The sequence below is a fragment of the Cricetulus griseus genome (genome assembly GCF_003668045.3).
Source record: "Cricetulus griseus strain 17A/GY chromosome 1 unlocalized genomic scaffold, alternate assembly CriGri-PICRH-1.0 chr1_0, whole genome shotgun sequence".
In the NCBI taxonomy this organism is placed as follows: domain Eukaryota; kingdom Metazoa; phylum Chordata; class Mammalia; order Rodentia; family Cricetidae; genus Cricetulus; species Cricetulus griseus.
In genome coordinates, this window is record NW_023276806.1 from 260573342 (window position 1) to 260601085 (window position 27744).

At 50.5% G+C, this 27744-nt stretch overlaps 1 protein-coding gene across 1 annotated transcript; it reads left to right on the forward strand.

Annotated features, from left to right (window-relative positions):
• The first annotated feature begins 3541 nt into the window (after positions 1–3541).
• Positions 3542–27535, forward strand: Agpat3 (1-acylglycerol-3-phosphate O-acyltransferase 3). The gene is made up of 9 exons (XM_027394352.2): positions 3542–3783; positions 11654–11880; positions 14620–14789; positions 15489–15650; positions 16668–16821; positions 17532–17634; positions 22610–22685; positions 24867–25065; positions 25341–27535. Exons 2-9 carry the CDS (start codon positions 11703–11705, stop codon positions 25427–25429), a joined length of 1131 nt encoding a protein of 376 aa, XP_027250153.1. The 5' UTR covers positions 3542–3783; positions 11654–11702; the 3' UTR covers positions 25430–27535.
• Positions 27536–27744: the final 209 nt, after the last annotated feature.

Sequence of the window (27744 nt, forward strand, 5' to 3'; positions counted from 1 at the left end):
ATCCCTTATAAAGGCTGGCCAGCCACCTGGGACGTGTTACCCTATGAATGGCTTCAGCTCCTCAGGCCAAAATGAGCCACGGGATAGGCAGAGATCAAAGGAATGGAAATTACCCAGCGCCTGTGAAGTAATTTACATCTTGGTGTCTTCAGGCACCTATTATTGTAATGGATAATGCAGGAACCGGCTTCCTACATATCCCCCTTTTTTATTAATTAATGAAAAGGCTTTATATTATTACAAGCAAATAGGTCACCCATATGTTGAGGGATAGAGGCAGAGGTTGAACCTTCCCAAAATCAAACATTAAGACTGTGTACAAGAGTCGCCATCAGGCTGTTAGCTTGACCCGAAGCACTCTCGACCTGTCCTCTGCCGTTTTTCTGGGAAAGGGAGACTCGGGGCAGGTAACCCTTATGCAGGTCAACGTACCTCCCAGAGAAGCCTGCATAATAGGCAACTCTGTGCGATGCCTTTGCTCAGCATCCCTCATTGGGCTGCCCAGACCAGACACTCTACCCTGTGCAATGAGCCTAGGCTCCGGGTGTGCAAGAGCTGTCTGGCCGGCGGCCTATTGCTTAAGCATAGTTAGCCAAAATATAAGCGCTTGGGCGGTCTCTTGGTTTGAGCCCTGGAGCTTACATGCCAGCCAAAAGTAACAGCAATCCTCAAGCGGCTGCATCAAACAATTTCACCCCCACCCCTTTTCTCACAGACCAGCCAAAAATAACAGCAATCCGCAAACGGCTGTATCAAACAATCCCACCCCCACCCCTTAAGCAGTGACAATCTCTCCGCCAAGGACAGGAGTTAATCTGGATAACAATAGCGGCTCTCAACTCCCGGGGGAGAGGGTGGAGTTCCGACTTTTGAAGGTCCGAAGAGGCTCTTCAGGTTGAGTCTTTCTGGGATCCACAGGGGATTCTCTTCATCCTGTGGGAAAACACAATATCGCTCCCCTGGATCTTATGAGAATAGGATCCGGGCCTTTCCAAAGATCAGTTAAGATATCTTTCCATTTTACCATTTCCTTTTGGCCTTTTAGGTTTTGAGGTGAGACGCTTGGCCCGAGCGTCAATGTTTATGAGGCTTTAAAGCCCCAGGCATTCCAGGCCTTTAAGAAGTGTTGAATAGTAGGCATGGCCTTTTCCCCTATCAAAGACTGGGAAAGCCATCTGTAATTTTCTCTGCTCCTCTGATGGTAAGAAGGAGTCGGTACCAAATTTTTGTTGTAACTCATATAATGGGGGTGCTGATGGAAGCACACCCGCTGGATTAATAGGCGATGGCCTCATATTTGTTTTTACTTTTGGCAGCTCCTCCTCTAGCTCTGCTTCCTTGTTAGAGTCTAAAATCTCAGAGTCTGAGCTGTTCAGCTCCAAGGCCTCCAGTTTCGTTGCAGGGCAGAGGCTAGGTTTTGAGTCCTCATCTCTCCTAAATTTACCGGGGTGTGACCGGTTATCTCCTATTTTCTTTCCCTCCATTTTTGTTTCTTTTTCACCTAGCTGAGCTGTTTCCTCTAAAACTTTATCTCTTGAGCTTTTAGAGTCATCAGAGCTATCAAGATTTAAAGCTTTAAACTTATTTACAGAATCATCTAACAAATTATTCACTCCCTTGTCAGTAGCCATCCCAGGAGGTCCTTTTTTCTTATTCACTCCCTTGTCACTAGACATCCCGGGAGGTCCTTTTTTCTTATATTTTATTGTTAGGCGCGCCCCATCTCTCACCACATTCGGTTTCTGATATGTAATTCTGGACTTCTTTAAGATTGCTACAACAGTGAGAAAAGTCAAAATAGCTCCTAGTAAAAGCATAGAAGCCTCTATATTAACCTCCCACAATAGCAACATTCCCAAGCCAAAGTCCAGAAAAAACATACCTCTCCGAATTTACCACCCTGCAGTTCTGAATCCGCCTTGTAGCCAAGGGGTCTCCGCGGTGCCGGAGATGTTCATATGTTCCCGGGTTTCGGCACCATATGTCCCGCGCGCTCTGTATTTCTCGCCAGCAAGAAATCATACACGGGACACTCGGATCCTTCTGCAGACAAGCTTTAATGCATCTTGTGAGGGGAGAGCATAAGCTTTCCAGAGCGGAGACTGAGCGGAGACACTAAACCAAGAAAACCATCCCTTATAAAGGCTGACCAGCCGCCTGGGACGTGTTACCCTATGAATGGCTTCAGCTCCTCAGGCCAAAATGAGCCACGGGATAGGCAGAGATCAAAGGAATGGAAATTACCCAGCGCCTGTGAAGTAATTTACATCTTGGTGTCTTCAGGCACCTATTATTGTAATGGATAATGCAGGAACCAGCTTCCTACATGAGGTGTCTTCAGAATTAGGACTGTAAACATCCTGGTAGCTTCTGGAGGCTGTGGACCTGTGGGTCGTTATTGTTCCATTTTGACCTGGAGGGCCGCGTTGGTGGCTTGGTTGCATAGACCAAGATGTGCCCACTTGGTGGCATAGAAGCTGAGCCTGAGTTGCATGCTGGACCCAGAGTTGAGAAGAGCCTGAGTCTGTCAGCCCCTTAGCTCCAGGCTGGCCTTGGCTGGTTCCCCCATAGAGAAGGCTATGGGTACATGTGTGGACCTGTCTGCTGCATGAATGTCAGAGGAGCAGTGGATTGTGGGTTTAAGTGTTAAGACACTTTCTTCAAGCTGGTCTGCCACACTGCCTTCCTGGCAGCTCTCAAGCCAGACCATGTGACACCAGGAGGCCCTAACTCTAGGTGTTCCTTGCTACTCCATGTGTCAACCAGAATTGTCTCCCCATTCCCACAAGCTGCCGTTGATCACACCTGTATGACTAGCACCAAGTAAGCTTGGGTGCATTAGAAAGAAAATAGTTTCCCCCTGAGGGAAGGAGCCAGTCCTCACCTCAGCTCGGCATGCCCCTGTCCCTAGCCTTGCCGATGGGTGGCCAGCATGGAGGTCCATTTCATTCTCTTCTGGATTGTAGTTTTTGCTCAATTTTCATCTCTCTCCCCCTCATCAGACAGAGCCGAGGGTCATCCTTTCTTTCTACCTGTTGCTTTGCCTTGCTGTATTCAGTGGTCTCTCTCCTCGCCACTCTGTCAGCTGACCCTGGGACATTTGGTTATCGCTAGTTAAATCCTAGACTGAGTCTCTAGCCTGTGGCCCTTACTCCACAGAGGAAGGGACTGTTGTCCCCGCCCAGTATAGATGAGGGCTGGGGGGAAGTGACTGTGGGAAAGACCCTACACCGCTGGCCTGGCAAGAGATGGTATGGCCCAGATGCAGCTGCTTCCTGTGGTTGATGAAGTCAGGCAGAAAGTGCACAGATCAGAACACTGAGTTGTGTTTAGAGTAAGGAGGCCATGAGAGCACAGCCTTCCTGTGTGAGACCATGTGTGTGCCACTGTTCCACCCACCAGTTTCCTGTGGCTGGGGAGTAGAGCACCACATGAGGCTGGCCCTGAGGAGCAATGAGGTGGTAAGGCTGCTGAGTGGGCAGTCTGGGTTGGGCATCTCTGCTCCTGCAGGCTTGCTTTCTTGCACACTGTTTTTCTGCCCTGCTCCACAAGCCCTGCCCATCTCATGTGCCAAGTGTGAACATGAGCTGGCCACACAGCCAGCCCTGACGTTTCACCCACTTGGCAGAATGGCTATTTTTATGCTCTGGGACATAGCTGAGTGGTCACTGTGCTATCCCAACTCCTGCCAGCTGAATCCTGTTGCCCTGCTGTGGGAAGAGGCTGCAGACTTCCCCAGCCATCGGAAATCCAGAGCCCAGGGAGAGGGAAGTGGAAGGGCAGGTAAGGAGCCAGGGTGTCCCAAGTCCCTGCCTGGGTGGGAAGAACAGAAGGCAGCCCTGATGGAGGTCCTGCTTCCTGTCAGGAAGTGAAGAGCAGGGACAGCCTCAGAGTGGCTTTGAGGGTACTGACCCTACTGACCTAGATTCCCTGGTCACTCTCTGAGCAGAAAGAGTGTTGTATCCCCAAACATAGAAAGCCAGGCTCATCCTTCCAACAAGAAGGTCATGCCGGTTCCCAGCAGCAGTCAGGACACCTCGACCTTGGGGACTGTGGCCTTGGCCACTGTAGGGTGGAGTTACTAGGATAAATTATAGAACAAAACTTGAATTTGGCATAAAGTTTGGGGACCACAGAGAGAAAGACACACATAAGAAGATAATTGTTGTAGGACATCGAGTTAGAAGAATTTAGGTATGGATTTACATATTTTTCTCATTGGTGAGCTCTCAGACCAGGCCATCCTCCTGAAGGGTCTGCCTCTTTAACAAGATCTGAGTCAGGCCCCTCCCAGGGGGCCTCAGGGGCAGAAGGCCAGGTTTCCTTATCACATTTAGCCCTGGTAGCCCAACTCCTGTGGTAGTGTTTGGTGCCTTAAGGATAACTGAGGAGGGGTGTCAAGGTGGCCATTGGGAGTGACCACTGCCTCAGTACAGGTCTCTTTGTGGGGTGAAGTGGGAATGAATGCAGCCCACAGTCATGCTGGGGTTCAGTGAGTATCGGGACGGCCACAGGCTACTGCATATGCTTCTAGCAACTGCAGTCTCAGCACAGAGAGCCGTCGTGGCCTTTGCTATTCTTCGTGTATTTCTCTGCATGTATCATTCTTATTTACCACTGGCTGGGTTAGCACTTCAGAAGCTTTCTTACTCAAAACACATCTACTGAGGTTTTCTGAGTTTATAATCAGATGTGGAGCTCAAATACTTGACTGTGGAGTAGAAGATGATCCTAGTTCATGAGAGGAAGTGGGACTTTCTTCTAGCCTTCCATGGTCACCTTTCAGGCCAATCTTCTTGGTAGCTACAGGTCCCAAGTGGTAACAGTCCACTGCCATGTACCCTGTGGAGGCTAAGGTGGTTGTTCTGAGACCAACTTAGTTTGTTCTGTTTGAATCTCCACCTTCCTGAAAATCTAGCTTAGATGTGTAGAGTATGGTGCCTATCTAATGTGAATGTGACAATGCCCTTGTGCTGAACCAAGGCCTATGAAAGGCCTGCAGACAGCCTGCACCTCTGGGTTTGCCCCGAGAGGCGCTCTCAGGGAGACTCCTCAGTGTTCCTGTGACACCTGGAGAGTGTGGAGCAGGGCAGGGACATCGTGGGACATCCAGAAGAAAAGTAGTAGACAGAGTGCATGCAGGCACTGGGGGTGCCGTCATGCCCCACTCCGCAACTGAGCTTCTCTTCCCAAACCTCCTGTGGCCCCCACCTCTCCCCTGGGCAGATGTTACCTCTCATCTGATTCTTCCGGTTGGCAGTCCTGGGACCTCAGACTTCAGACAGGATGAAGAAAGGCTGCACATTTACAGGGGCTGGGCTTGGCCTGAGGGAAGGAACACAAGCTCTCTCCATGCCTGGGAAAAGCTAGAATTCACCTCCACCAGTTTTTTTACATTGCGAGCTGCAGCGTGTGTAGTAAAGTGTGTGACTAAGAATGACCACCGTAATGTAATGGTTATTGTGCAGGAAGTAACCCACCCACTTCTCTAAGAGCAATCTGTCATGATACCGTGCAGCGCGTGTAAGATGACTGACTTGTCGTATGTGTGGGGTGTACATGTGGGCATTATGCATTGTGTAGCTATTCACGAATGTGGCTGTTCACTCTGTTCACATGTTCACCTATGTGAGTGTACATACGTATGTGCATGTGTGGTGCACCTGCATGTATTATGCATGTATGACTACTGCTCACTTGTATGCCATTTGTGAGTGTGTGCTTGTGTGTGTAAGTGCACCTATACTATGTACATGCCTACTTTGGAGCGTGGTATTCTGCCGTGGCCTAGAGTGGTGTCCTGGTGTAAGAAACACAGCCACGCCTGTGAGCCCAGAGGCCTGTCACAGGCCCATTGTGTAGTCATCAGGCCTGGGAGCTTTGTACCTCCCTCTGCTTCCCTAACCACCATCACCACTGCTCGGGCCAGGGCAGCCATCAGAAACACCCTGGAGGCCTCAAAGATTCTGGAGCTGGGGACTTGGGGTAAGTGAGGGACCTGGGGTTCTTCACTTGCTTTTTTGCTTGGTGGCACTGGGGCCTGATCTGTCATTAGAATTGTGTCTACTGCCCCTACTGTCCACTTCCCTGCCTCATTCTATAGAAACAGCCCAGGAGCCATTAGCACTCAGCCTCAGTCACTCGTCCAACACTAAAAGCACTCAAGGGACATTGTCACTTCCCTCTTGTCCTCTGATTCCTCCAAAGGTGTTGAGAGAGGTTCTAGGCCATGCTGGGCTCTCATGAATGGCTTCATAGCCCCTGTGCAATGGCCAAAGAGGCCAGACACAATTTGCTTGGCTTCTGCTTGCATTCTGGGATGACATGCCTGCAGCTCCAGTGGTGATGCGTTCTTTTTCTCTGGTTCAAAGCTATCCCAGCTGGCATCCCTGGCAAAGGAGTGGGTGTGGGGTGGGCTTTGAGTCTCTGAGACTTCAGGCTTCTGCTCTGAGGAGTCCTCTGCCAAGTAGTTCTTTCAGGAAATTGTAGTAGTAGTTGTTTTTTACTTTTTTGACTCTTTGGGGGACCCGCCATCTAGCTCCCAAATAAATACACACAGAGTCTTATTCTTTCTTACGAGCGTCTAGCCTTAGTCTGGCTTGTTTCTAGCCAGCTTTTCTTAAATTATCCCATGTACCTTTTGCCTCTGGGCTTTTACCTTTTTCTGTTTCTGTATATATTTATTTACCTCTTACTCCATGGCTGGCTGTGTACCTGGATGGCTGGGTGGCTGGGTGGCCCCAGGAGTCGTCCTCTCCTCCTTTTCTTGCTTCTTGATCTTCTCTCCCTGGATTTTTCTTTCTATTTATTTTCTCAGCCTACCAGCCCCACCTATCCTTTGTCCTGCCTTGCTATTAGCCATTCAGCTCTTTATTAGATCAAGCAGGTGTTTTAGGCAGGCAAAGTGACACAGCTTCACAGAGTTAAACAAATGTAACCTAAAAAATGCAACACATCTTTGTATCATTAGACAAAATGTTCCACAGTATAACAAATATAACACATCTTACAACAATGTTCCACAACAGGGAACCAGATCAGTGAGGCATGTAAGACAGGGAAGTGTTGGTGCTGTTTGTATGCTTACAGCAGACTGGAGTCACACGCTTAGTAGCCATGGCACCATCCTGTGTGTTGTGTGCTTTACCTATGTGAATGGTAGATTCAGAGTAATGATGGTGCAAGGTTACAGAGCTGGAGTCTCATATGTGCCCTTGCCTCCTGAGTGGGCAGCTGCTGGTGTGACCTCAGGGTGTACAGCCGTGCGTGCGAGCAGACCTTGGCTTATCCCCCCTCAGAAACATCATCATTGGCCTTGTATCTATACACGTCATTTCACTATCCCAAATGACTGCTATGCCTTGCATGTCCCTTCCTAGATCAGAGGGGAAGAGGTTTTAAGAGAAGTGTTTATCACCTTCTCTGGGACAGCAAAAACCTCATCTAGAGGCCCTACTCCCCCACCCCACCCCCCTTTACTAGCTAGAAGTGGGTCACATGTCCTCCCGGGCACCTGTTCTAGGAGGAGAGGGGTGCAGCCTTGTAGTTTGGTATTGGGCTGGGGTTCCATTCTCGGAATCCAGATGTATATGCTGCTATAATGGCTGTGCTGTCCCCAGCTCCAGGGGCCGTCAGCTAACCTTGGGTCATCTTGGTGTCACAGAGCAGAATTCTGTCAGGGATCAGAGGGGCTGGGGCGTGACATCTAATTATACCTTTTAATTCATTAGTCAAGGAAATGTAATGCTACACAATCCCCATGAAGTCAGCCATGGTTTAAAGGTAATTTTTGCTACTTTTTAAACTTGTAGAAACACAAGTAGAAACACAAGTCCACTGGAGCCCAGAAGGACCATGTGAGATGCTGTGTGAGAGACCTGACCCTCATGGCCTATGACTATGCTGCAGCGTGGACACCCAAGGCTGCAGACCATGGCTGTGGGTTGCCCACTCAGTACAAGGGAGTAAGATTGCTCCTTGTTCCTGAAGCCTCAACTGGAGGGAGGGTCTATGCTCTTGGTGTGTGTATGCTGTGGTCCAGCTGGTGGTGACAGGCTTTGTAGCTGTGGCACTTGGACGGTTGTTCCCACTCCTCTTCAGTTGTTTGGTTCTCTTTCCTAGTTGTGTTTCCTATGAGCTGTGGATTCAGTTTGTTCCAAGGTGGTAGGGGAGCTTTGGCTATTGTAATTAGCTTTCAGTAGTATTTATAAACAGCTTATGTATTGAAATGGCTTATGGTGTACCTAAGCAGTCTATGACCACACACACTTCACCGTGGTTATGTGGGTCAGCGGTTTCATCTGGGATTATCTAGGTACTTCTGGTTCCCCTGGAATCGTTCCTGTTTACCCTAAGGTTGTGTTCTGGTAACCTGGGCTGGGTTGAGCTCATTGTCCAGTAGACTGACCAGAGCATCCTCACTAATGACCAAAGATTACAGCAGGCTGCAAGGTCTCTGAAGGCAATCCTGGAAGTTATAAATGCCATTGCTACCCAGGCAGCCAGCCCAGGTCATGGGCCAGGGGTCAGCCCACATCTGAGAAGCAGCAGTTTGGACTGACTCGGAGCATGTCAGAGAGGTTCCCTGCAGCTTCCCTCTCTGAAAGACTCTTACCCCTCAGCCAGGCAGTGTGTGTGGGATCCCTGGAGAGACAGTGCTCTGACAGATAAGAGGGCATTCTGGGAGGTGGTCCCTAGGGAATCAGGGTAAAGGGACCAAGGATGACGGAGAGGCTCCAGGGAATGGGAGGGTGGAGACTAACTGTGACCAGGAAGTTGGCTGTGGGAAGGGATCTGAAGGTTTCTCAGATATCGGGTCAGAGAGCCAAAAAGCCTGTATATCTGTGAGAGATGTGTAAGCACACAGGTTTCAGGCTGTGTTGTGGGATTTCGGGGCTCAGAACTCTGGAGATAATCCCTGTAGTTTGGTTCAGTTGCTGGCAGAGCTGGTGCCTCTGACTTGTGCCTTCATTCTTCTCCACTGAGCACATATGCTGTCGATCAGTTCAGAAACAACAGCCTTCATCACTTTGTGAGCCCTCGTCTCTAAGTACCATCATATCCTGAGGTCCTAAGGGAGAGGATTAGGGAAGGCCTTCCTTGTGTGTGGTGGGCTGGTTCAGTGTCCTGCTGATTCCCTGAGGCCCACATATCTCAGGCAAAGACCAAGGGCTCCTTTAGGTCACAGTTAACCAAGAAAGGGTCCTATTTCTCGGTGACTGGTATATATGGAAAGAGAGGGCCCCCATTCTCCTCCCAGGCACATCTTTTGGGGGCAGCCTCTCTGTAGCTTCTGATTTCCAGCTGTGGTGGCATTTGAAGGTTTGAGTCAGATCCCTACAAGGGCACACATAGAGTGATGCTGATGCCACATAGAGGGTTCCGTGTGACTAACCCTGTAATCAGCACAGGTTTGCTCCCTCCTCCCCAACTGGCAAGCAGTCCACCTGTTCCTTGGAAACCAAGGCTGGCTTGTCCCTGACTTGCCATCATCCTGTGATCCAGGAAGGCCAGAGTTCCAGCAGCCTGTTCAAGTGCCATGATGAAACCTTGAAAGTGACGGTCTCCTTCAGGGACAAGATGCTCTATTGCTAGGCTGGCTTCGGGAGCACACTAGACCCATTATTTAACGAGGGTTATGGAAAAGCCCAGGAAACCACCCTGTGAGCTGTAGGGACCACTCTGTCTCCCAGCTTTTGGCTTTGGAAACCATGTCTAAGTCTTAGTGACATCCAGTCACATGGACATCCCAAGTCACATCAGTGCCCAGAGGTCACAACAGGTGCCAGACACCAGGGCAGGAATCATGAAATGGAGAGGGGTGTGGGAGAAAGAGGTTGTGAGTCTGGCAGTGCCGTCCACCGCAGGACGACCCATCTCATGGCCAGGGTTAGTCCACTCTCAGGCAGTCCCTGTAGGGATTGTGGTAGTTAGCTGATACCATGCTCTTATGCCAGGGATCTCTAGTGACATCCCTTCCCTGGTGGCAGAGTGTTAGGTGTCCCCTGTGAGTGAGCTGCCTATCAGCCCTGTGGTGTTTCTTGACCAAAAATGTTGAACCTAACGTGACCAAGAAGAGGTAGTCCCTTCAGATGGCTGCATAAACCTCAGAGCTCTCAAGATCAAGATCATGGTGAAAAGTGAAGGTATAACCTGAGAAGTGCTGAGAGGTGTCCCCAGGGCGCAGAGGGCTAGCCTGTGCTGCTGCTGGTGAGAAGTGCTGTGAGGTGTCCTCAGGGCGCAGAGGGCTAGCCTGTGCTGCTGCTGGTGAGAAGTGCTGTGAGGTGACCCCAGGTGCAGAGGGCTAGCCTGTGCTGCTGACAGAGGGTTCAAGCTTGGGTTGGAATCATGGCTTCGCAAGTAGGTGATCCCAGCTCACATGACAGTACCAGTGTGGAGTTCTGAGATGCCTCACCTCTGAGCCCGTGTGCCAGAAGTGTCAAATGAGACTGAAGAGGTTCAGTTTGGCTGGGACATGGGACAGTAGGTCACAGTAATCAATAAAAAGATCTCAAGCAGAATTTCAAGCCAAAGAGACTCTTGGTATGCCATGTGGTGATAAGGTCCTGCAGCAAAAAAAAGGTGGAAATACATAGCAGAGAGCAAGCAGGGCAGTGTCTGCCTAGGGAGGCCATGAAGCAGCCACAGGGACGCCAGATCTCCAGGCTGTCAGTGTCTATGGTTTCATTCAGAAGATTAAAAGTTACTTTGAAAGGCCATATTTTATAGCAAGGCAGATTCTGTACACTCTGCATATTTAAAAGTGGGTTTGAAATGTAGGTGTCAGCTTGAAATGGTCTGAGGACACATAACTTTCAGAAACTTGCTTTGTGCTGGGCGTGGTGGTGCACGCCTTAAGCCCCAACACTGGAGGCAAAGGCAGGCAGATCTCTGTGTTCTAGGTTAGCTAGGGCTACATAGTGAGACTCTGCCTTAAAAACAAACAAACAAAAAAACAAACTTGTTTTGAAGGCACTTGGGCCAACACCCTAGTCACAGAGTCAGGCCCCTCCCCATACTTGCTCTGATGGGCAGAGAGTTTGCAGCCACAAGCAGAGCAGAGCAGGATCTGGCGTGAAGGCTGAGTGGTGTTCTTGTATTTAGCACTGAAGACAAAAAAGCAGTTGAGGAAACATTGTGCCTGAGATTTGTTCCTGTTGTCTTTGTTTTGTTTTTGTTCTTTCTGATAGTACACTCATCTACTTCTGGTTTAACAAATTACTCCAGAACTCAGTGACCTAGCCAAGTGGTTTGGCATGCTCTTGCAGTCACAGTTAAGCTGCCACAGGCTTTGGTCACCTGGAGATCTGGCCCTCTAGGCAGCATGAGGTCTAGTTTCTATCATGAGAGACGAGAGTGAGACCTGCTATGTGTATGTAGCATGGTAGCTGGCTGTCCTAATAGTCCAGCATCAGAAAGCCTCTGTGTGTGTGTGTGTGTGTGTGTGTGTGTGTGTGTGTGTGTGTGTGTGTGTGAAGTTTGTGTGAGACGCACATAGGCATCATGTTTGTTCCTCAGCTTTCCAGAGGGAGCCTATCTCTGAGCTAGGAGCCGGGCATCTCTTTCTCAGGGCCCTGAATGAGGACAGTTCTGTCCAGGCCACAGCCTATTCTGAGTCCCTGCACATTCTGACCACTGTACCCTGTACTTGCAGGACGGCTGTTCTCAGTGAAGGACCGTGTGCCCGCCCCTGAGCAGCGACCATGGGCCTGCTTGCCTACCTGAAGACCCAGTTCGTGGTGCACCTGCTCATTGGCTTTGTCTTTGTGGTGAGCGGGTTGGTTATCAACTTCACCCAGCTGTGCACACTGGCCCTCTGGCCCATCAGCAAGCAGCTCTACCGTCGCATCAACTGCCGCCTGGCCTACTCGCTCTGGAGCCGTAAGTGTCTCTGCCCATACGGGCATTGTGTAAGGGTTCCTCTCCAGGGGGAAGGGGAAGCTTCTCCTGTCAGGGTTCTCAAGGGGCAATAAGGACGGGGCCACACCCTACACACCATCCCAGAATAGAGCTAGGTGAAGCTCAAGCCTCCCGGAGGTCATACACTCCCAGGGGCCCTGAAAACAGGTGTCCAGAGTAACTTTCCTAGTCTAAAACCATGTGATGTTTCCATAGCAGGCTGTGCAACTCACAGACAAGGAGACTTTAGAGGGTTTAACAGCACTGTGTGTGCTTTCAAACCAACAAAAGGCAAGGAAGAAATTGGTCAGTGCCCTGAGCCCAGCCTCCAGCACACAGTATCGCAATGCCCCTGCCTGTTCACATCACAGTGCACAGAGAAAAACAAGGGTGCCCCTTAGTCACAAGTGTGTGGGTGCTGCCTGTCTGTCAGAATGTACTGGTGTATGAGAGTACATTTATTTGAGAACATTATTGAGTACATTTATTAGTGGCTGGACAGACAGCCACTAACTCCCACCCTGTGCACCATGGCGCTGGAGTGGCGCTGACCTGGATGCGGAGTGTGGCTGCCTGCAGTTTACTTGATGCCAGTCTGACCCAGTTGCTCCACAGAGTAAGAATGCAGCTTTGTGAGCTCTGTAGATGGCCATTCCCCACAGGCATCCCCATCTTGTTTATATGGGCCCAAAGCTAACCAGGCAGTCTGTAGAGGCCAGTCCTGGCCATATCTCTCCACACAGACACCAAGCTTTCTGTACAGAGAACCCTTTTCCAAATGCATTTCTATGTTTAAAAAAAGCAGATACACAAAAAAGTATGCAGTATACCACTGTTTATGTCTGGCTGTCACAGCAGGGACATGGACAACAGGGACAGAGGTGGAAGGGGATAGCAGTGCCCCAGGGAATGACCGTAGGATGGTGTATAGTGTGTGCCATAGCTACAGGAAAGTTCATGTTCCATCTCACAGGGAAGTGTGTCTTTATCTGCATCTCTGCTCAGAAGCTGTGGCAACAGTCTGCCTGATTCCCCTCCTCAGTTTGACTCACAATGTGACAGCTGTTGTGCAGAGGGCAAATTGGAAATCCTATGTCTACAGCATAATACTGAGTTATGCTTATGACTTGGTGACGAGACCACACAAATGTTTACAAAGAAACACTAAATTATAGCCTCCCAATTCTACCAGTACTCTGAAGCCAGAACAGCACACCCACCAAACCCTTCAAGAAAAGAAAACAAATGATCTCTCAGAAAAACATGGGAAGCAAGCTAGAAAGTCAGATATGTCCCCATGAGACTCCCTGACTGCAATCCCTGGGAAGGGCAGAGAAGCCAGTTAGCAGGGTCCTGGCCTCAAGTAGAGATGGAGGGTGCATGGTGACCAGAGAGCATGTCCTTGGGGCTCTCGAGATGCTCATGCCTCAGAGCTTCATTCTGTGTTGTGACTGGGTGATAGCCTGTGCTGGACTGGAGGGCGATGACTGTCACCACCCTCTAGCAGCAGAGCCACCCCTGTGTGTGCTCTTGTGTGGACACATGTGTGGCTCTCAGGCACAAGCATGGGATGCCCCTGGCCCTGTGCTAATGTGTTAGGAAAACATTAAGGACCCCACCTCTGCCATGTTCTAAAGCAGCTACACCATTTGACACTCCTCTGGGACTACGTGAGAGCTCCTGTGCCCCCAAGTCCTCACCCTGCTTGTGGGCTCCACATTTGAGTCAGGCAGTGTTCCCTAGCTCCATCCCCAGGAGACTGTTCTTTGCAGGGGACTCTGGATTTCTCTCATAGAGCAGTGGCCAGAGCCAGAAGACTGGAGCTTCCTATGTCCATCCTACATGTGGCAATTACATCTTGGTCCACCCTCCTTGACCTGGCCATGATGGGTGTGGCTCACTAGAGACCATGGGTGAATATGGGATGCCTGTCTTCTTGGGCTTCCCACCAGAACACATTTATGTTCAGATTCTTTGCTGAACAAACACATGCAAAGCTCTTTCCATGGATCCTTCTGACCCTGACCTTCTTATGAAGGTGAACATATGTTTTCCTTAAACCTTCCAAAGGAGACAAGTGATGCCACTGTCCTGGTCCATCGTGAATCTGCCACTGGCAGTTGTAGGCGGGGGAGGCTGAGTTCTGAGTTCTGGTGGCCTTCCTCATTCTTGTGGAGATGTTGGGGTCAGCTGCTGAGTGTACTCCCAGCTCCTGGCCACGGCACCTCTTAGTGCCTTTTGGCATCCTACAGCCTCATGGGCAGCAATGGATCTCATATGAGCTCTTCCATCAGTCTGGGGTGGACAAGACTGAATATGGACCACAGCTTACACCAGAGAAAGTTGTAGGCAAAAGCGTCGCCATGTCCACCATATCGTCACTTTCCAGCTGTTAATTCAATGGCCTGCAGGGTTCTCCCATCCTCCACACAAGCAAGCTAGTGGTCACGTGACGTGTGATGGTGCATTGTGCCCATCAAAGTGGCATGGTGGCTGTGCACTGGGGCAGTGGGATCCACTGAGGTCTACAGGGCCCTGCTTCTCCCATTTGTCACCACCCAGCTCCCATTAGACAACGTAGCTGTGATTTGGAAAAGCTTGCAAACATGGGAACTGTAGATGAAGATGGAAGTGGGTCTAAGCCTGCACTCCCAGAGCCTGTGAGAACTGAGGGGTGGGCACGGGCAAGCATCTTGCAGTGCTGACCCCACCCTCCCGCAGAGCTGGTCATGCTCCTGGAGTGGTGGTCCTGCACGGAGTGCACTCTCTTCACCGACCAGGCCACCGTGGACCACTTTGGGAAGGAGCACGCAGTTATCATCCTTAACCACAACTTTGAGATCGACTTCCTTTGTGGGTGGACCATGTGTGAGCGGTTTGGCGTGCTGGGGGTGAGCGATGGGGTCAGGGAGGGGCTGGGTGAGTGATGGGGTCTGGTGATGACTCACAGGGAGTTCAGGGAGGGGCTGGGTGAGTAATTGTGGAATGGGGCCCCAGGAGGAGACCTCTGGGATCTGAGGTCCCCAAGGCTCTAGAGGCTTGTCCATTGGAGGTTTCTTGGCTTGCCCCCTTAAAAGTGAGCAATCTGGTAGATGGGAGGGGGAATGTTTTCCCTGTGTGGTACCCTCTGTAATTTCCTTCCTATCCTTGGGATTACCTGTGACTTCATTTCTTGTCACTACCTTTCACCTTCCAGAGGATCCCACTCAAGACCAACTGAATAATTACAGTTAGCTGAGTGGCCTCAGATGAATTTAAACCATACTAAAGGAGCCAGGGGTTTCAGTGTAGCCAAAGCCCCTAAGCCATGGCAGGAAATTGGAAGTCAGGAAGGGCCCTGGAACTGAGGTGCTATCTACCATGCCCTCCCCACAAGATTTGGTTCTTGAATAGTTCCTGGGGTTGCCCCTCCCCATGTGTGCTTGAGGGGTGCTGGTCCAAGGATCATACACTCATAAGCCAGGGTCTCATTTATAGCAAATGCTTTGACCCAGGGAAATCAAGACCCGAGACCCTGGGGTGGCTGTGGGGCTTCTGGCCAGGCCCTTTCCACCTCTGACAGGTGCCACTGGCCTCCCTGCTCCCTGCAGAGCTCCAAGGTGCTGGCTAAGAGGGAGCTGCTGTGCGTGCCTCTCATCGGCTGGACGTGGTACTTCCTAGAGATCGTCTTCTGCAAAAGGAAGTGGGAAGAAGACCGGGACATTGTCAAGGAGGGGCTGCAGTGCTTGTCAGACTACCCAGAATACATGTGGGTGAGTTTGCTGCATATACCGAGAGATGGCAGTGGCTTGTGGATGCAACGCAGTCCTCCTGTGTGCCATGGCCCAAGTTATACATTGTAAAATCTCTGCCTGGGGAAATGGCTCATTCGGTAAAATACTTGCCACAAAAGTGTAAGAACCCGAGTTTGAGCCCCAGAACCCAAATAGAAAAGCCAGGCTGTGGTGAACATACAATTAATCCCAGCACTGGGGAGGTGGAGATGAGTGGGTCTCTGAGGTTCACTGGCCAGCCAGCCTAACATACTTGGCAAGCTCCAGGCCATTGAGACACCCTGTCTCAAAAACCAAGGTGACAGTGCCTGAGGAGCCACACTCCAAGGTTGACCTCTAGCCTGTGCGCGCACACACACACACACACACACACACACACACACACACACACGCCCATGAGACCATCCCACTTAATCTTTGAGACTTGTCCTCTTCCATTGGACACAGCTTCCGCTGTTCCCTCTGCGGCAAGCCCTGCTTTGGCACAGGGCTCCACCTCCTAGGGCTCAGGGAGGTGGGAGAGCCACCCCTGCACTGCATAGCATAGCATAGCATATCTCATCTTTCTTGTCTACTCTTGGAAGCCTGGCTTCTTAGTTCACATTTCTCACACTGTGCTTGGGGACAACAGATGCTCCCTTTTCTGATCAAAGGCTGCTGCCCAGAGACACCTTTGAGGTTTCTCTTCTTCTGGAGAGTTCTTTCAGGAAAACCATTCTGTATGCATTCATTTATGTGACTGGAGTGCAGATTGCAGCCCTAAAATAAAACGCCATTTTGATGACACCACGTGGTTGTTGCTGGATGATTCTGCACGTCTGCCTCTCTGTGCATCCAGCTGCGCGCGCGCACGCGCTTGCGCACGCGCGCGCGGGTGCTGGTGTGGCGTGTAAGACCTAGATTGTTAGGGGCTTGAGTTAGGGGCTCTGGTTCCATCCCAGCTGCCCAGGAATAACCCCCTTGCCTCTCCCTACCCTGCGCTCCTCCTGCACATAGTTTCTCCTGTACTGCGAAGGAACACGGTTCACAGAGACCAAGCACCGAATCAGCATGGAGGTGGCTGCCTCCAAGGGGCTGCCCCCACTCAAGTACCACCTGCTGCCCCGCACCAAGGGCTTCACCACTACAGTCCAGTGCCTCCGGGGGACAGGTAGGAGACTGGGACCCATGGTGAGAAGCTTCTTGTCCCCTGTATGCAGCAGGACGTTAATGGGGCTGGGGGTGTGGCTCAGTTGGTAGAGGGCTTGCCTAGAATACCTGAGGTCCTGTGTTCTAGCACCCCATAAGCCAGGCACATGCCTGTAGTCACAGTGCTCAGGAGATGAAATCAGGGTCAGAAGATCATTTTCAAGATAGTTTGAGGCAAGCCTGGGCTACATGAGCCTTTGTCTTAAAAAGAAAAGAAAAGCTTTAATCTCTCTCTCTGTATGTATGTATGTATGTATGTATGTATGTATGTATAGATAACAGGGAAAGGTGGAAATAGGCTGTTGACATGTTATCAGGTCCTCACATCTCTTTGAGGATGATAAAATACTGCTTAGTGGGAAACTGTCAAAGTAACAAAATGTAAATAATATAAAACATTTTATAAAGGAGAAGGTCAGAACAGAGATGTCTGCTTCCTCTCGAAGGAGTTACACAAGCCACAGAAAGGGCCCAAGAGTACTGGGCAGGCTGGAACCAGCAGCAGAGAGCAGCGAGCACTCGCAAAGAGCCAGCCGGGGGTGAAGATCATAACCCTGCTCTGATGGGGAGGGGCAGACCCAAATGAACGAGTGCGTTTCAGCATGGTGCTGATGTCAGTGCTGAGTGTCTCCCCCCAGTGTGTGGCTCACTGACCCTGTCTCCTCCCCACAGTTGCAGCTATCTACGATGTGACCCTGAACTTCAGAGGGAGTAAGAACCCATCCCTGCTGGGGATCCTCTATGGAAAGAAATATGAGGCAGACATGTGTGTGAGGTGAGCGCCCTTCACAGGGCTGTTAGAGCTCCTGAGGACACGGGACACAGGAAGGCAACACAGAAGCCCCTAGTGTCTCTAGCTGTGTTTCCCTGGCCAGTGTGAGGATCGTTTCTTGTCTGTCTCTTAGTCTCAGTGGACACCTGTGCACGTCTCTCTGAGGAAAGCCCGGCCCCAAATCCTGCCGGTGTCAGTTGCTCTCCCCTGGGCAGCAGTCACACAGTCTGGTGAATTAATGCTAACCTCTGATTTCTCGATGTGAGCTGGTGACATGGGACCTCCTACACAGCCCCTGGTAGAGTGGCACTGTCGCCAAGTGGCTCTGACTGGTAACTTCTAGATAGTGGTCTGGGAAGTTCTGATTGGGGAAGGCCTTGCCTGCTCTTCCGAGCCCAGGTGATGGTGCCTGCAGGGCCATCTTCTGTGACACAGCCACTGTCAGGACCCATTGAAACTGCCTGAGGCATGCCAAGACCTCACACAGAGGCAGCCTGCCTTCTTGAATACAAAGTCAAGGTTAGACAGGGTGGGTGGAGTCATGTCTCAGTGTTGGCTGGGGCCATAGCCAAGGTGATGTTCATCTCTGTGTCTCCTGAGGAAACAGTGCACCCAAATTCACTCTCATTTGACACCTGTGCTTGGTTCTTGTAAGTTGACTTGAGCTCCTGCCGGTTTACAAATTACACTGTGAGGGGGCTTCCAGAAATAAGGTTGTAAACTTAAACAGGAAGCTTGTTGACTTTTTCCTCCCGGACTTTGTAACAAATGGTTAACTGAGGTTCAGGCCCCTGTATCCTGTTCTGGGAGCTTGCCTGGGGTTGAGGTCAGCAAGTGAGCCTAAGGTCCTCTCCTTCATGTTGCTCATCTTCCATCAAGGGGACCACCCAAGAGACTGTGGTGATTAACACTGAGCCTTAGGTGGTCACATGTGTTAGTTAGCTGCCTATCACTGTAACAAATACCTGAGACAACTTACAAAGAAGAAACTTTGTTTAGGCTCAGGGTTTTGACAGTTTCCGTCCAAGGTTGAGTCTCTTTTGCTTGGGTCCAAAGTGGGGTCAGCACATGGCTGAGCATAGCAACCACCTCATCAGCCGGTTGGTTAAGGAGGAAGAGTCGGGGTGCTAACTCTTCCAGAGATGGAGGTCCATGGCCAAGGACCTCCCACTATGCTGGTCCCTCCAGGGATGGATGGCCATGACCCTAGGACCTCCCACTATGCTGACTTGTCCAAGGATGGCCATAACCAAGAACCTCCTATTGGGCCCCATGTTTTTAAAGTAGGGTCTCCTCAGGAACCAAGCTGCTAACACATGGTCTTTGAGAGACAGTAGAGAACAAAACCATAGCACTAGGGTGGATAACTTTGCACAGATGAAACTTCCCACCACTCAGCATGCCCCTGCAGTCACAGCTAAGGGCCTTCCCTCATGTCTCTCTCAAGGGTGACAGCTCTCTAGGAGCTGTGACAGGACAAGCCTGCCTGTGCATAGCCTCAAGGGACCTCTGTTCTCTATGCCGGCATGATGATGTTAGCCTTGGGATGGTGGAGTTACTCCAGGGCAGTTCAGGGTAACTAGAGCTCAAGCTCTAGCTGCCAAGAACAGGAAACCAGCAGGACCCCACTTACATGTGTCTTGTCATCTTTTACTTTCTGTACTTCTTTCATAATGTATGTGGTAGTGTGTGCGTATATGTGACACACACACACACACACACACACACACACACACACACACACCCACCCCAGGGAGAGCCATGAAATAGGTCTGAACCTTTTAGTCCTCTTGCTGTAGGAGGTGCCCCCCCAGCTCCACCCTGACTGTGACAAGCCCTCCCTGCACAGGCCCCAGCACACGGACGGACGGACAGATGGACGGAGCCCTTGGAAGGCACAGGCTTACATACTTTGCCCTCTCAGACGCTGCTGCCTCTCGCCCTGATGTGACTGTGAACCTGCAGCGGTGCTGTGTGGTGTGTGGCCCTGTGCTCCACACAGGGTTGGATATGTGTGCTGAGGTGGAAAGGTCCCTAGACATGGCCACACAGCCACAGCCACTCGGGGCCTCAGCTTAAGCGCACAGATCTGTCTCGGGCTGTGGACAGTTCACGTGGCCTTTCTTTCTATAAGAAAGAGCTGTGGGACCACCATGGGGGCCTCCCAGAGCCAAGCTCATCACAGCAGTTTCCCCCCCTTATTTACAATTGCATTTACGTCCAGACAAATGAAGTCTGAAAATGTTAAAACAGATGAAACAGGTGTGGTGTCCTCCATCCCCGGGATGCAAAGCACCCATCTCATGTATCCCCCTCCCCCCCTTGTATCTATTCATTCAGCAGTCACAAACACAGTGTTTGTGTCCCCCTGTGACTTTATAATGGCTTCAAAGCACAAGAGTAGTGAAACAAAGGAAGCCCTAGGATGTGAAACACTTGGCACACTAGAAAATACAGTTTGCAGAGGGCTCAGAATGCCTAGGTTTTCTAATGACACCTGGGGGACTTGGGATGTGTCCACATGAGGAGGGCACTGATCACCCTAGTCCTTGGGTGAACACCAGTGCTTAGTGCCATCTCCTGGGCATTGTGAGGTACTGCAGTTCCCTGTCTAGTGCCCATCAAACTTGCTGAGGCTGGCCTGGTGCACCTGATTCTCTTGCTCTACATCCCCAGTTCTGGCATTAACAAGAATGTGCCACTGGGACTTAACTTGCTTGCTCGCTCACTTGCTCCTTGCCTCCCTCCCTCTCTCCCTCCTTTCCTCCCTCCCTTCCTCCTTCCCTCCCAGTAGTAGTTACTATGTTTTGGAATGGAGTCTCACTGTGTAGCCAGACTGGCCATGAACCTGTCTCTGTCTCCCAAGTGCTGGGATTAAAGGTGTGGGCCACCATGCCCAGCTCTGGGTCTTCCTTTTTGGTTTTCAAGATAGAGTTTCTCTGTGTAGCACTGGCTGTCCTGGAACTAGCTCTATAGACCAGGATGGCTTCAAATTCAGAGATCCATCTGCCTCTGCTGGGATTAAAGGTGTGGGCCACCACAGCCTTGCTTGGGTTTAGCTTTTTAAAGAAGCTTATGACACAAACACTTATTCTTAGGTGACAGAGTCCTAGCTAGCTGTCCCCACAAAGGGCTCAGCTAACTGGCTGTCCCCACAAGTGGCTCAGCATCACTCTCTGAGCATGTGATTTCAAGTCAAGCACAGCAGCTGAGCTGCTCCTCCTGGGGACAGTGAAGCTCTTGCCATCAGATGTTTCTAGAAGACAAAGATGTGTGCTTTCCACACATGGCAGAGCTCCATGTACCAGATATGCCCTGTGAGCCGCAGGGTTATGGGCACAGCATTTCTATCTCTTTAGGGTCTCCACTGTAAAAGTGATGGAGAAGACTTCCTGGCACTTCTGTGTGAAGTTCATACTCTGTTTATTCACAGTCTGATTTATTTTCACAGCAAGGCCTGAGCCAGGTGACTGCAAAAAAGGCTTCACCTATAGTTGCTAGGCAGCCACCTGTTTGTTTACAACAGACTCCCAGGGTAGGGGTTCATACAGCTCAGGGTCTTCATGGAAACCTTTATTGTTAGCTGAGATTAAAATTTCTCAGTGTTGAATACTTTTCTTACTTGCGATATGTAGTTTTGTCTTGAAGCAGTCATACGGCATTTCTAACAAAAAGTTACTGACACAGCCACCATCCTCATCTCAAAGGGAACAAGAGACAGTTTGCTCTAGAGTCAGGTGTGAGTGGCCATGGCCTCAGACCACACATTGAAGTCTCCCCAAATGCCATTTTCCACCGTGGAAGTAGTTATATGAGATTTTTATTAGTTGCAGAACAAAGAAAGTTCAGAAGTATTTGTCAAATGCATTGGTAAGAGCCACAGATAGAGCAAGGGGTCTGCTGCAGGGCTCAGAGGCTAGCTCATGGCATCTTAGCCTTTGGGTTAGTGGGAACTGGTAATCTGCTTAGAATATATTGTAAGCTTTTGATAGCCCCAGGATGCTATGTCAGACACAGGGTGGGCAGTGGATGGCTTTCTAAGAGACTAAAAATAATTTAGGATAATTTGACTGTATCTGCAGCATTTGAACTCTCCATAGCCTTGAAGCTTGGTTATGTGGCCTTGTAGAGTCTTTAACCCAGGTGCAGTGTCTGTCCCTGTCTATCTCTGTCTCTCCCCGAATCTGTTTGTCTCTCCCCCTCCCTCCCCCCTCCATTCCTTCCTCACCCTCTCCCTCCCTCCTTTCTGGGCACTTCAGCTCACCTTGTGGAGGTCACTTCTGCATAAACAACCTAGGGTTTGTTTAGCTCCTAGTGTCAAAGTGCAGTCCATGGCCATGCGGCTCCATTGTGGGGGGGCTGAGGTGAGATTCAAATATCGTGGGTGGGGAGCACTTGGGCAGAACCGAGCAAGCTTACATCATGGTGGCCAAGAGGCAGAGAGAATGACAGGAAGGGGACAATATATATACTTCAGAGGCACACCCCCGCCAGTCCCACCTTCCACAGTTACAGGACCTCTCAACAGTATATTCAAAATGAAATCCAGCCATGGAGTCAACAAATGAACAGGTCAGAGCCCCCTCTGGAAACACCCTCATAGACACCCCCAGAGTGTGCTCTGTCTCCTAGACTCTCTCAGTCCAATAAAGGTGACAGTCAAGATCAAATGCCACAGACACTTACTTGTCTTGATTATCTTCAATGGTGACTGTATTGGGAAAGACCAAAGCCACTGCAACCACCCTATGGGGAAGTCGAGGCATGCTCCCTCAGGCAGGTGGCTCACAAGTGTCCTCAGCTGTAGAGGCATCTTTTAGCCCTCATGTGAGTGTGTGGGAGGGGAAGGGGGTTTCACTGTGTCAGATGGGCTGTCAGGAACTTAGTTTGCTGCCTGCTTGTTTCAGTTGCTCCCTCCCAACTTTGAGTAGATGGTTTTCATTCTCTCACTTTATTCTTGATTTTCTTGATGCAACAGGAGGTTCCCCCTGGAAGACATCCCAGCAGATGAGAATGACGCGGCCCAGTGGCTTCACAAGCTGTACCAGGAGAAGGTAAAGGCTCCTGCCTGCCGTGGTCCCACCCCCGAAGCAGGCGAGGTGGTAAGGAGGGCAGGCAGGTGCCACACAGTTCCCTTTTGGACACCAAACACTGGTGCTCTTCACCTCATTTGATTCTTCTCTTTTTCTTAAAAATTGAGAAGTCAATGCTTGTGTGAAGTATGAAGCCTGGCATAGTGCTTGGTGTGTACAGCTGTGTGGAAGCCTTGCACAGCGTCCCACATGTGAAATTGTGTTGATGGCATTTTACCATATTTGTTCCTTTTTTACATAAAAGAAATTGTATTTGTGTAGCAGATATTGCCCAGATTTACAACAGTGTGCTTATGTCGTGGGCAGCCCCCAGATTTACAGCAGCAAGTTTATGTCCTGGGGGCCCACAGCAGACGCCCGGGGAACTTCTGAGACCACACGTGCCCAGTTCCCACTCCACAGTGCATGCTCACCCTATGCCCACTTCCTGGGACAATAAGTGTCCACTTCAGCATTGGTGGAAATCAGATGACCAGAAAAGCCTGCAGTAAACAGTTCTTTCCAGTGTTCTGAGCAGCTCCCAAGGAAGTAAGGGAACTCCAGAGAGCAAGGAAGGAAGAGAGCTAGACCTGAGAGGAAGGGGCCTATGTTGATGCTACACACCCTGCCAGTATTTTCAGGCCCCCAAAAGCCTCCATGGGGCCAGATGGTGAGATGTGACTTTTCGAAGGACAGTAAGGTGGTAGCATGTGCCCCACATGAGGCCCACCCTTCTAGAAAGTCAGCCTAGGGAAGGTTGAACTTGTCCCCACCTGCCTCCTCCTCTGTGTTGAAAAGTGTTGCCCTGGTGACTATGCTGGCCAACCTCACAGTCCCAGAAGATGGAGACATTAGAATAGAAAGTGGTACACAGAGAGTCCCCTCAGGGTGCACAGCTGGAGGAGGCAATCCCAGAGGCAGACTGCTCAGGGTTTGCACAGATGGGACTCAGCTGAAGGCCAGGACAAAATGCCCAAGGAAGCAAACCTTTACCAATGCCCAATAGAACAAAGTGCTCAGAGGAACTTGAGAAGTAGCAGATACAGACTAAAATGAGCATGTAAAGATGAAAATGGAAACCAAGGCCTAAGGGCAAGTGGAGAACAAAAATCAGCCGGTGGCAGAGCAGTACTATGGGCTGTGTGCTGTGTGTACAGCGCTCCCGGTGTATCAGGTTCCTACTGCATGCCAAATGCTTTCCTCAAGAATATTAATAAAGGGAGCCGGGCGTTGGTGGCGCACGCCTTTAATCCCAGCTCTCGGGAGGCAGAGGCAGATGGATCTCTGTGAGTTCGAGGCCAGCCTGGTCTCCAGAGCGGAGTGCCAGGATAGGCTCCAAAGCTACACAGAGAAACCCTGTCTCGAAAAAACAAAACAAACAAACAAACAAAAAGAATATTAATAAAGGGGCCACAGAGATGGCTCAGTGGTTTCTTAACCAGCTGGGTGGCTGCTCTTCCAACATCCACATGGAAGCTCAAAACTGTCTGTAACTCTAGTTCCAGGGGATCCAGCACCCTAACACAGACATGCAGGCAAAACACCAATGCATGTTAAATAAATAGTGACGAAGAAGCCAGGTGTAGTAGAACACACCTTTATCCCAGCACTCAAGAGACAGAGGTTTGAGGTTCAAGGCTAGTGTTCCAGGACAGCCAAGGTTGGACAAGAAAAAAAAAAAGAATATTAATAAAATAGAAAACTCTGGTCAAGGCTTTTTAAATGAAGTGATGGAATTAGTATTAAGAATAAAACAAGACACAACCAACAAATAGGGAATGAAAACCATATGAGCTTAGTATGGCTGGCTTCATGCCCACTTGTTTGGAAACCTGGATAAAGTCTGTCACCTCCTTTGTGACAGTTGTCCAGCACAGTAGGTGTGTAGGAAGCTCTTAGCTCACACAGCTCAGACCATAAACCACAAACCCACACACCCATTATCCTCCTGGGGTCCAGAATGTCTGTCATCTTTATTTGTGCCTGTGCCAGGATGTTGTCTGCTTTATTCTGTGGCTTGCATCTACATTCAGTGTGTGTTTATCTCTAAGAAGACTTATCTCTAAAAAGCCACTTGGCCAAGTGGCTTTTATTGCCAAGTTTTCTCCTGCATCAGAGTCCCATTTGGCAATCTCAACTTCCTGTTCTCCCTTTCACTCCCAGGACGCCCTGCAAGAGATGTACAAGCAGAAGGGTGTATTCCCAGGGGAGCCGATCAAGCCTGCCCGCAGGCCGTGGACCCTCCTGAACTTCCTGTGCTGGGCCACCATCCTCCTCTCTCCCCTCATCAGCTTCGTCCTGGGCGTTTTTGCCAGTGGATCCCCGCTCCTCATCCTGACATTCTTGGGGTTTGTGGGAGCAGGTAAAGAGCACAGATGTGCCAGCTCACATGCTGGGGTCACCCAGCTACCACCACACCCTGGACTGATGGCTCATCATGGTGGTCCTGGGAGGCAGCAGCTTGGGCCAGGGAACTCTGGCTCCTGGTGTGAGGCTGTGGAGGTCTGTGCCCTCCTCTTGCTCTACTGTGACTTCCGGTACTACAGTGGCCACACGCTTGGAGGAAGGGATGGAGGGGGAGGTCAGCGAGGGTGCCTTGGTGAGGTTAGCCTCTAACCTTCTCTTTTGTCTTTAAAGCTTCCTTCGGAGTCCGAAGACTGATAGGAGTGACTGAAATAGAAAAAGGCTCCAGCTACGGCAACCAAGAGCTTAAGAAAAAGGAATAATTAATGCTGTGATTGAACACCCGTAACCTGACGCGGTATCCAATTAACTCAATTAAAAACCGAACACACAGAGCGAGGGAAAGAGACACTTAGAGACTATTTTTCTTATTAACTGGTGACTAATATTAACAAAACTTGAGCCAAGAGCAAAGAACTCAGCTGCCAGGTGAAGATGGTCAGCCAGCACCCAGGGTCCCATCGGCCCTCTGCGGGGACAGAGGCGGGCTTGGGGAAGGTGGTGGGGCCATGGGGCTCCCCCAGAACTCCGCCTCCAAGAGGCGGCCTTGGCTGCTCTCCCTTCTTAAACTTAGAATGAGGCTTTTGTTTCTTATCTGTTATTTTTGGGAACTTAACCTGGCCCCTACTTTGTGCCCTGCACCCCAGGACACTGGCTCTTCATGGGTGCCGCTGTCCTCATGGGGGCAGGTCAGCTGGATCCTTGTCCTACAGAACTCATTTGTCCTGCCCTGCTTGGCACCTCTGCTTCTAGCCTGGGGGGAGGAAGTCTTAGAGATAAGCACACACTGAATGTAGATCTGGCCCCTTTGTCCCTCCCCTGCCCAGGGGCTGAAGACCACCCCTCCATCCTCTGCAGCACCATTGGCACTGCCTCCCTGGGGGCTGTGTCTAAAGCACCTTACGTCTGTTTTTAAAGTGAACGCCCGAGAACTCTGCAGAATGTGGAATCCTTGAGTTCATACAGCGCCTCCATACAGCTCCATGGTCCCCTCATCCTCTGTAGCCAGCAGGCTGCAGTCCTGCAAAGGGTCAGATGGGAAGACCACCAGGGCCCCACACCTCAGAGCCATGGTGCCTGGGGGGCTCCAGCCTATGGGACTCCCCTGGGACACTCTTCAGGAGGTGGTGTCACCATCAGGCCTCCTTGTTCTCAGACACTTTTAGTGCTTGTTAGCATTAGAATTTATTTTTACAAATTGGTCTGTGGCTGGCTCGCAGCTTGTCCCTGTCCTCATCTTCTGCCTCTACCCAGGCAAGTGTCATGGCTGCCCTCCACACCCACTGTTGCCCACTGCCACCTCAATGACATAAGCTGTCCTGGCAGAGAACAGGGGTCCTCTGCCTGCACTTGGTGCCTTGCCAGGGTCCCCTGGGCTGGCCCTGGAGGCACATTTCCCTTCTCACTCAGTGAAGGAAGTCCTCCCTAGTTTCTGGAAGACGTAGTTCCTTGGGAAACACCATCATATGCTTTTACCTTCTGTCTGGATCCTTCCACAGGCCCTTTTAAAGTCATTTCATGTTTTCTAACAAGGAAAAACCGGGTATTCTTTCTGGCATGCTGCAGCCAGAGTTAAAAGTAAAGGCAGAGAAGATTCATAGGGCACACTGGAATGAGGAGGCCTGGAGAAGACTAAGAGTAGACCCGGGCAGGCCTGATTCTGCATGGCCCTCAGTGCTGGGGACCTCGTGAGGCAGCATGCCAATTTTACAAAAGGCGCTCCTGGCCTCTACGGTCCATGCGCAACAGTGGTCACAGACTGCTCCTATCGCTCTTGGGTGACAGCTACAATCACAGCTGCCTATAAGGGTGAAGGGTTAAGTCAAGCAAACTGAGACACTGAATCTCTCCCCTTCAGCTGAAAGCTTGCCTGCCCTGGCCTCTGTCAACTGTGAGCCATCTTGGGCACTCCTGAGGGCCAGCTCCCTCCATGATGGGGTTTTCTTTCTGTCTGCTTGAGGTTTCTGTCCTTCCCTAATTCACTGTCACCTCACAAATCTGAAGGAAACAGGCCAATGGGCCCTGCCATGCATGCACCTGGCCCCGGATAAAGCAATCTCAGAGTCTTTGCCATTTCACTAATGCCTCTGACTTCCTGAGAAGCCCTGAGCCTTTGGGATCAGCTGAGTGTTGAGTCTGTGAATGGCCGGAGGAGTCCAGGCTGCAGGCTTTGCCCTCATAGGCCTCCCCCTGCTTATCATCCAATACAGCGCTTCTGAGAGCAATAAAAACTACACTAGGAATGTGGGTGTGGGTTTTTGTTTTTGTTTTTTTGGTGGGGTCAGATTTTGCTTTTCATCTGCTTCAGAAGGAAAGGGGGAGGAGAGTCCCTTGATTTTTCTATTAAATTAATAAATCTCCGAATAAGGCCTCTCTCTTTTTCCTTCACACCCTACTACTGATAGGCATGGCTGATGCCATGCCCACATTCAGACTGAAGGTGCTGCTGAAGCAGCTTGCTAGTCTTCAGGGAGCCCGTTCTGGAAGCAGTGGACTCAGGAGCCAGAGGCGTCCTGGAACTGGAGTGGTTGGTGGCTTTGGGAGAAGGGGACTGAACTGCTAGACTGGCTCTGCTTTA